Below are 9652 nucleotides of genomic sequence, written 5' to 3' on the forward strand. Positions count from 1 at the left end.
AATCACTTACCATCTGGTTTATGAGGGAAAAAAAACTCAGCTCAATTCAGCTATGAAGAAAATCCTGTCTAAAAAAAGTAATCACATGCTAGATCCCCCTAAGTTTAATTTCCAATCATTTTAACACAGAGACACGGAGAATTTTGTTTTCCTAGAGATAAAAAAAAAAAAAAACCCAAACCAACAGTAAGAAGGATGTGTGGCTTGTTCAGCCCTGATCCTGCCATGGGAAAGAGTGGAAGCTAGTTTTCAGGAAAAAGTGGAGTTTCTGCATCAGTTTCTGCTGGAATTCATTCTAATTTTCCAAGAAAAATCTACCAAACTTCTGTTACCAAGCTGTGAAGTGCAAAAGTAAAATCAAGATATTTAGTATCTGAACGAACTGGTCATTACACCTTGATAACATTGTGGGGTTTTTCCTCAATTATCCTAAGTTATACATATGCAGAAATGGCATGTTACTGACAGTTACATTATTCTACCCTAGAAAGGGTGTGTGGTCACATAAATACTCTGAGCATTAAACCACAACCAGCAAAGATCATGGCCCTGGCAGAGATTTGTCATTTCCAAACTTGCGACTTCTCACTTTGTCCTCAAACACACTGCCTTAATTTTTAAAGAAATTAAAATTTTTATATCATCATTTCAACCCACACTTCAAAACCCAGCCTACACACTGCACTGATCTTGCAAAGGCCTTTCTATGTCTCCTTTAACAGCTGTTCATCTGCAGCTGTAGGTCATGGAATCAAACTTCCCTGTTCCCTCCTTGCCTCGTTCCCTGCACCACACCAACTCACCTCCTCATGCTGCTTCTCTGGAACCTCCTCCTGACCTCATTCACTGGCATTTCACCCACACTAGCATCTCTTCCTTCTCTTTTTCCTTGATATTTTTCTCTACTAATTGAAAATTCTTTCTAATTGATGTTCTTTGATTTGGAAGTAGTCAGACACGGGTTGTTCTCTCCAAGAGAGATCAGTGCTATGCATGGGTGGCTGTAACAGTTCTGTGGGTCTTGGCCTTTTTCTTCTGCTTCCCTCTGTCCACCTCACTTGTTTCAACACTTGAAGAACATTTCCCTCCTCCTCACAGAGGCATGGACTCTAACACAGCCTGTTTACCTATAGGACAGAGAATGAGTTTATTGGATTTACCAATTAACCTAAACTTTTCAAACACCTGAAAACACCAAAAGAAATTTCCATCCCACTAAATATCTTACCCACTGAGTTTTACTATTAACCTCTTCTGCTGCTGAACACTAAGTCTTTCCATTGAAAAAAAAAATGTATCTATTATTTATTTAAAATTGAAAAATATTCTTTGGCTGTTCTTTCCTTTTAAAATTTATCATTGTTGATTAGCCCTATATAGATCTCCACTGGGATAAACTTGATCCCAAATCATTAAGAAATAAAGTAGTTCTCTCTCTTGCTGAAAAATGATTCTTAAAATAACGTGTTACACGTATAACCAAAGGCAATTAAGTTACTGTGGCTTTACCTGTGTGACAACCATAGCCAGTCCTCACTCGTGATCATGAGAAAGAAAGGCTTAGCATCAAGAATATCTGTGCTGAAGCATTTTTGGCAGTGAGGGAAGGCTATGAGTGAGCAAGCGTGACTCAGTGGCACAGCAGTAACTCTTTAAGCCACCAAAACAGGATTACTTCAGACCTTGCTAACAAAAATGCTCCAGAGTTGGTGTGTGACCACTACCTCACACAGCACAAGCAGTGGAAGACCCACAGCTCACACTCTCTGGGACCCCAGAGTTAGTGAGCAACCTACTGCCAGCTCTTGGGCTCTGAGAGTGGAATCACACTAGGACGAAAGCACTCTTTTACTGCACCTATCACACAGCAGGTGAAAGTGCATACAGCTCTGAGGTCAGTGATAATGAGGGAGCAGACAGGCACAGAGACACAGAGCTATCCCTGCAAGGGAGCAGCTTCCCTCCTCCTCACACTCAGGGTCAGCCCCAGAGAGTCAGAGGGTTCAGAAGGAGTACAGCCGTGGCTAACTCACAGCACCCATCACCACAGGCTAACATGGGTGGCACCAGACACATCAGCACAGACCTGATCTGCGCCAGTGGAAAGCATGAAGTCAATGGGGCTGAACTCAGATGATGAGAAAAAGGCTCATTATTCCCGCAAATTCATGCACAGGGAGTTGCATGCTGCACAGCCTTTCCTACTCTGAGTCACTCCAACTCCTGCTCTAGGCTGTTCTGTAGCAAACTGTCAATAAAACTCATTAATGATGTGCTTTATATAGAAATAGTGCATTTAACTGAGGAGCTACAACACATGAAGTGTGCAGTGAGGGGTGAATTACGTGGTTCACAGAACCACAGAATGGCCTGGGTAGGGAGTGACCTTAAAGATCAACTACATCTAGTTCCAACTCCCCTGCCACAGGCAGAGACACCTTCCACTACACTGGGGTGTTCAGAGCCCACTTCAGCCTGGCCTTGAACACTTCCAGGGACGGGGCAGCCACTCAGGGCAACCTGTGCAGGGCCTCCATACGCCCACAGCAAACATCTTTTTCATAGTATCTATTCTGAATCTACTCTCGTTCAATCTGAATCCATTTTCCCTTCTCCTGCCACTACGTGCCTCTGTAAAAAGTCCATCTCCATCCCTCTTGTGGACTCTCTTCAGGTACTGGAAGGCCACAATTAGGTGACCCCTAAGCCATCCATTGTCCAGCCTGAACAAACCCAATTCTCTCAGTCCTTCCTTGCAGGAGATTTGCTCCATCTCTCTAATCATGCAGGTCACCTCCTCTGGACTCTCTCCAGCAGTAATGAATGCAGGATGCACCTCAGCAAAGAAGAGGTAAAGGTGGGTGGGAGTCTTAATGTTACATAGATCTACTTGATGTTTGGTGTATATATATGAACCTAATTCCCCTTTTGATTTCAGTGCAGTTACATCTAGCACTCCCCTGTGTTTCTACTGATGTATAAATTCGCTGATGAATAATTGATAACCAACTTGCTTTTACATAAGCCATTACTGGAGAACCAGCAAATATTACAGACATGCTGTTTGTCTTCTCTCTTTTTAATCCAGTTCTCATCTGAGTCACATTTGGCTAGCATTCCTATCTAGCTCCTTCATTGGTGGCAGCCATTAAAACAAAACAAAACAAAACCCCCAACAAAACGAAAGAAAAAACACCTTGGAAGAACCACTGGCAGGAACAGTGCAAAAAAAAGATGCACTTTGACAGAGATTTTTGGGGTTTGGTATCCTGTGTAGATACGCATTTGCAGCTCTTGGCAACGTTATAAGGGAGGATGGTTTCTGCACTGCCTGTCCAAACTCTCTCTTGTAAAATATTCTGACCTTGCAACACAGCATTTAGCAACAGGTAACCACTGACTTTCTACACAAACAGCTGTCATTTTCATCCACTACAGGTGATTTTATCTGATGGTTACAGGGAATTCTAACTTCTCGAAAGAAACTAGGAGGATATGGGGAGCAAACCCTAGAAGAAAGCAAAATTTAACCAAGGTTTTTCCCAAACTTGGAGGGAGCCGTAATATGCAACAGCAACAAAGAAGCAAGAAGTTGTTCACAGTTTTGAGTCCAGGTAAAAAGGGGAGGAGACTGAAAGTGGTGGGGTTGGGCAGGAGAAAACAGCCGTGACACTTCTCAGCACATTCTCTTTTGGTGTGTGGAGAAACAAAGCAAACACAGGAGGAGACCAAAACCATAACCTGAACCTGACCTCCCGCTCACTGGCTGTATCATAAAACCTCAGAGCTGAACTTTGGTCGTTGCATGACCAACACAACACAGTCCCAAAGCCTGGCCAAGCAACTGCACCATGATTTTTTTCTTTTTTCTCATATGCTAAAGATAGTAGAGGCCAGCTAAGAATACGGCCCTAAAGAATAAAAAACATGTATATTTAATTGCCAGCTGGCTGGACAGTTTGCTTTTCTGTTGAGGTTGGTTTGTCAGTTTAGTTGAATATTACTGCATTGAAAAAACGTGGGTGTGATATAGCATTTAACTAGAACATTAATATATTTTCATCTGTATCTGTTAGAAATGGCAATTAATACAGCAGTAAAAAACATTGGTGATCATAAGGTGATCAATTAACAAAAAAACAAAATATAAACTTCATCACCAGTTTAACGTGGCACCAGGATTGTCCACGTAAAGATGTTCTTAAAATCTTAATAAATATCCTTGTACGTAGAACCTATGATTCATGGTTTACAGAGCGATAAGTAGTGAAAGGGACAAGTAACTCAGCTAATACCACTCAGCACGGCAAGAGCAAGCTGAGTTCAGACTCAGGATCCTGCTTTTCCATGCTGATCTTTCCTTCAACTGCAAGTTACTCCACACACACAATGTACTACAAAACCCAAGCATTTGTTTCCACAAAAAAGCTGATTTTTGTGCTGCATAAAAAAGAACCAGCGTGCCCAAAAGCGAGTATTCTAGCACTCACTTGCAAGCAAAGTGCAATCATTGAGGCAGGACACAAATAGGTAGCCAATAAAGAATTTATCATTATCGCTGATAACAGTACTGCCAAAAATTCCAGTGCACATCTTCACAATTAAATTGACTGTCCCTGTGGAGAGCTCACTGAAGATGGAGCCTCCCGATCCCTCAGTTTCTGACAAAATGCCAGTTACCACCCAATGCGACAGCATCGAGAGTGTCCTCAGCAGTTCATTCCCATACAGGAAGGCTCACAGACCTTTCAAGGTTCTCCCTCTCCACTCAGGATAATGCCCTCTCATCCCACGCATCCTGCCAGGTACAGAAATACATCCAATCTTCACCCTGTGCTCCCAACACTGGCACGGGGCAGACTTGACAAATCACTTAGCACTTAACAAACGGTTGAAGACTGCGAGGCTTTGGAGCTTCAGGTGGAACTGGAAAGCAGCAAGTCAAATGAACGTCCTTCTCAGTGGAGGGAGATGCAGCTATGCCATGACCTGGATTTGCATTCTGTGCACCAAATTTATTTATAGAGTGCAAGAAATAGTTTAGTAAAAAGAGATCCAAGACACATCTTTGCCTACAGCCCCAGTATTTCATCCTCTACTGGGCCACCACATGCCACAACACTTGTATTTCTGGTTCATGTAGGGTATTTATCGTTCACGTGAGGGTGATGAGATACTTCAAGAGTTGCCCAGAGATCCTGTGGATGCCCCATCCCAGGCAGCTTCCAAAGCCAGGTTTAACGAGGTCCTGAGCAACCTGATCTAGCAGGTGGCATCCCTGCCCATGCTGCTATATTCCAAGAATCAAATGATCTTTAAGGTCCCTTCCGACACAAACCATTCTATGATAATGTGTAAGAACACTGTAAAGCCATGTGTATCTTACTTAAGCTTAACACATATCTCATAACTTCAGTTTGCCTTTAATCAAGAAAATACACTGGTTTACCTGGTTTTAAAATGAATTTTTTTCAACCAGTGAACTGCAGCCCCTGGAGTCATATTTGATTAAGTATTATCATCCAGCTGTTTCTCAGAACCTGGAGCTACCATGGTACTTAAATGCTGCACAATCACACAAGTAATTGAACTCAAGGTGGAATGAGTCTGTATGTTTCTGTGACCAGAGCCCAACCTTGCTTAAAATATCTCCATACAGGTTGATTTCTGACTACAAAAGATAGGATTTTTAGGCATGATCTGCTACGCACAGCCACGCCAATTAGAAAGAAGGTAATGGGATCATTGCCATAAATACACAAATTAAATAAAAACCTGGCAGAATAAATGCAGTACCCTTTTTGTACATTAGCCTGAAACAACCACATGCAGGCTCCACCAGGCTGGAGCTGAGCCAAAAGATTATCCATCCTTTCCGCCACACACGGATTCTCGGAGGATCAGCATCAGGAACTCTGTGCTCGTCGGTGTTCACCTGCGGTTAAAGATAACGAATTCAGACACAATCACACTCGAAAGCGACCACCAGGAGATGCATGAAGGACAGAACGTGCCGTACTATCGACCCAACGCTGAAATGAGGGAGGCCGCGCCACAAAACTCAAACCTGATAAGTCTGTCCAAACGGCATGGTTATATCAAGCAGCTAGCGATAAAAGATAAATTGTCTACGGGCAGCTGTTATACGCCCGCGACACCGCACTAGCGTTACCCTGCTCAGTTCTACACGGCTTAACTACAAGCCGAGCAACAAGTTGCTCCTGTGCTCCCTCAGCCGCCCGCAGCGGTGCGGGAGGAAACGCGGCACGGGCACCCCGGCGCAGCCCCCCGGCCAGCCGTGCCCGAGCCTCGGGGAGCGGGACCCCTCCGCCCGGGGCAGCGGCCGCTCCCTCCGGCCCGTCTGTCTCCCCTCACGGCTCCGGGAACAGCGCGGCCGCTCACCTCCGCCGCCCTCCTGCTCCTCGCTCCGCGCTCGCCCGGCGGGGCCCCGGCCCGGCCTACGAGCCCCGTGGTGCCCGGCGGCGGCGCGGCTGCGCGGCGGCCCGGGGGGCGGCGGCGGAAGCGGCGCCGGGCCCCGCCCGCCGCGGCCGGGCCGGGCCGCTGCCGCCATGCCCCGGGACAACATGGCCTCCCTGATCCAGCGGGTGGCGCGGCAGGCGCGCATCACCTTCCGCAGCCCGGCGGGCCCGGCCTTCGGGGAGAACCTGCACCGCCTGCAGCAGCTGCTGGACGAGGTGCGCGCCGAGGACTTGCACTTGGCGCCGCGGGGGCCGTCGGCCGCGGCGGCGGCGAGCGGGGGTCCGCCGTGGGCCGGCGTGGTGCCTCCCGTCAGCTACATGCACATCTGCGAGACGGAGAGCTTCAGCATGGGCGTGTTTCTGCTGCGGAGCGGCGCCTGCATCCCGCTGCACGACCACCCGGGCATGAACGGCATGCTGAAGGTGCTGTACGGCACGCTGCGCATCGCCTGCATGGACACGCTGCCCGCCGGCGCCGCCGCCCCGCCGCCCCCCGCCGCCGGCAGCGGGCCGTGCCTGCGCGCCCTTTTCCGCTCCCGCCAGCACTACACGCCCGCCTCGCCGCCCTGCCTGCTCTCGCCGCACACCGACAACCTCCACCAAATCGACGCCGTGGACGGGCCCGCCGCCTTCCTCGACATCCTGGCGCCGCCCTACGACCCCCAGCACGGCCGGGACTGCCACTACTACCGGCTGGTGGAGGGGCCGCCGGCGGGCGCGGAGCCGCCCGCGCTGCCGCGGGAGGTGTGGCTGGTGGAGACCCCGCAGGCCGCCGACTTCTGGTGCGGGGGCGAGCCCTACCCTGGGCCTCGCGTCTGCCTCTGAGCCGTGGCCGGCGGCCCGTGCCGGGCGGCGGCCGCTAGGGACGATGTGCGCTCGCCCCGCCGAGCGGGGAACCCGCCGCCCCCCGCCCGGCCGCTCCCCCGAGCCCGCCGGACAGCAGCACCGCGGGGACGCGGTGTTCCGTGCTGGCCGGAGCTTCGCGGGAGCGCCGTGGGTCAGAGCCTTCCTCTGATCGCGGGCTTCGTGAGTCGGGGAAATAAAGCGCCGCAACGTGCTTATGCCCTCGGGGCCGATCTGCGGGAGCAGCACGGTTAAGCTGCTCAGCTGAAGGGTCGGGGAAGTATTCCAGCATCTTGTGTAAATAGCTAGGGCCACGCATCAGGGAGGGGGGTTCAGGCTCCAAAGGGAGAGTAAATGCAATAAGAATTGTCACAGGGTGCCCCGGCTTTTCCCAGTGGGGCTCCCACGGCCAAAGCCAGCTGGCACCACAGGACCAGGGGACTGTACCCACTGAGTTTGGGAGGGGGGGTTGGTCTGGCTGCAGCCTTTGGGGACTGTCTCCAGAGCGATTCTCAAGAAGAGCCGTACCCTGGTAGTAAAAAACAAATCCAGAACAGCTCCTGAGCCAGGACATGCTCCTCCAGTAAATGCCAGTGATCAGTCCCTAGGGCTGGAGTTAAGGAAATTACTGCTTCAAAAAATGGACACTGTCAGGTTCAGAGTTACTTTTCAACAGTTCTTTAAAGTGTCATATACAAGATCTCACTATTGCAACTGAGAATTACTGAGTGCATCTATGCATACTTCCTTCAGCAAGAAGGAGACAGCTGCTAATTAACCTCGCTTGGAACCTCTAACGCAGCAGTGGCAGAAAGTGGCAGGATCTGGGCATCATAAGAGAAAAAACAACTATCCACTGTTGTGGAAGCTATTCTAGAAACACAGCGTATTTGCAAACCCTCAGTATACAGCAGCACATACCCTTGGTACTGATAAGATTCGACCTGATGTCTTCTCTTTAAAGCGTGGTCTGTGTTTTTATATGTGAACGCTTTGGGCTTTTGAAGCCTTGCAGTTTCCCTCTTTATACTATTTATAAAGACTACTTTTTCATAAGGCTTTTAAATAAATGTAGAGTAGAAGAGACGCCGTGAATTTTGCCTTGCTGTGATGGAACCGATCTGGAGATGCAGTTTGTCCACAGCAGGGGATGCAATCTTTCTAAATATGGGAGAAAGTTTTTCTGCAGGTGAAATGCCCCATCTGTGCTGCAGGGACTGGTCTTGTGCCTGTTCATCCTAACGCACACTTCAAACCACAAACCCAGGCCGGGGCAGCCTCGGCCGTCTTAATCACGATGCGAGAAGTCGAGTAAGGAAACACGACTTAGCAACCTCCTAAGTGATGTACCAACCTGCTCCAGAAATCATTCCACAACTGGCTTTACTTTTCTGTGTATTTATAAAAGCAGACTTGTTTTTCCTGTACAGTGGCTTGTATGTGTGAATTTTTAAATGATTCTGATATGGCATTGCTGGGGGTTTTTTTTCCCTCGCCTGCAAAAGAATGAATGTAATATACAGTCAGCATTATGCATGCATGGATTAATTATTTTGCAAGGAAAAATTGGTAGAAATTATTTCAGGCGATTTCCATTTATTCTTAGAGCACTTAAAGGTGTCTGATAGTTCTGCAGCTGGCTTACCTGTTTTTCTTGGAATTCCCCTGCAGCTCAGCATTAGTTAATGTTTAACAATTCCTGATCGAATGTAGTCATTAATTATAAGGCAAATGCCTCCCTGTGTTACAGCCTGTTTCTACCTCTCTCCAAGCCTAATGAAGACAGTTACCCTTTTTCAGAAGTCTACAAAGAAGATAGCACGGTGCGTGCAAACAGCTGTACTGGAAAAACAAACTGCGACAGTGAGCATTTTTTATCCCATCTGCTCTGTCCTCCCCTTAGGTCTTTCTGCTGAGATTTTAATTTTTTTCCTCCATGTGTAAAACCTAGTCGAGATGTTTAGTGGGATGGTATTTAATGCATCTTTCTGAAGAGGACAGCATGGTCACGCTGCGGAGTGCTGTTAGTCATGGCAAAACCTTTTTCTTTTTTCTTTTTCTTTTTTTTTTAATTAAGGTGTTTGTATCAAAGCATTTAAAGCTGGAAAAATAGCAAAGAAAATCTGAGGTGCATTTTTTAAAAAGCCTCTTTGTGTAACTTCTTGCTTACTCACTAACTGAAACTTACTTCCTATGTTCTGGATATCTGTAAGCAGACAGTTTGGGTCTGTAATGCCATTCCTTCTCTCTGCAATCTGGTTATTGTGTTTTCACAACAGCAAAATAACTGTTATTGCTGAATTGTAGAATAAATACCGGATATCTCACCA

At 47.8% G+C, this 9652-nt stretch overlaps 1 protein-coding gene across 1 annotated transcript; it reads left to right on the forward strand.

Annotated features, from left to right (window-relative positions):
• The first annotated feature begins 6566 nt into the window (after window positions 1-6566).
• ADO (2-aminoethanethiol dioxygenase) lies at window positions 6567-9652 on the forward strand. The gene has a single exon (XM_066191686.1). It carries the CDS (start codon window positions 6570-6572, stop codon window positions 7302-7304), a length of 735 nt encoding a protein of 244 aa, XP_066047783.1. The 5' UTR covers window positions 6567-6569; the 3' UTR covers window positions 7305-9652.

This window comes from Chamaea fasciata, unplaced genomic scaffold (genome assembly GCF_029207755.1).
Source record: "Chamaea fasciata isolate MVZ Bird 193981 ecotype frontalis unplaced genomic scaffold, bChaFas1.0.hap1 SCAF_9, whole genome shotgun sequence".
NCBI classification, from domain to species: domain Eukaryota; kingdom Metazoa; phylum Chordata; class Aves; order Passeriformes; family Sylviidae; genus Chamaea; species Chamaea fasciata.

What these genes read in the sequence shown, in the direction of transcription:
- ADO (XM_066191686.1), top strand. Translation starts at nt 6,570, where the DNA reads ATGCCCCGGGACAACATGGCCTCCCTGATCCAGCGGGTGGCGCGGCAG.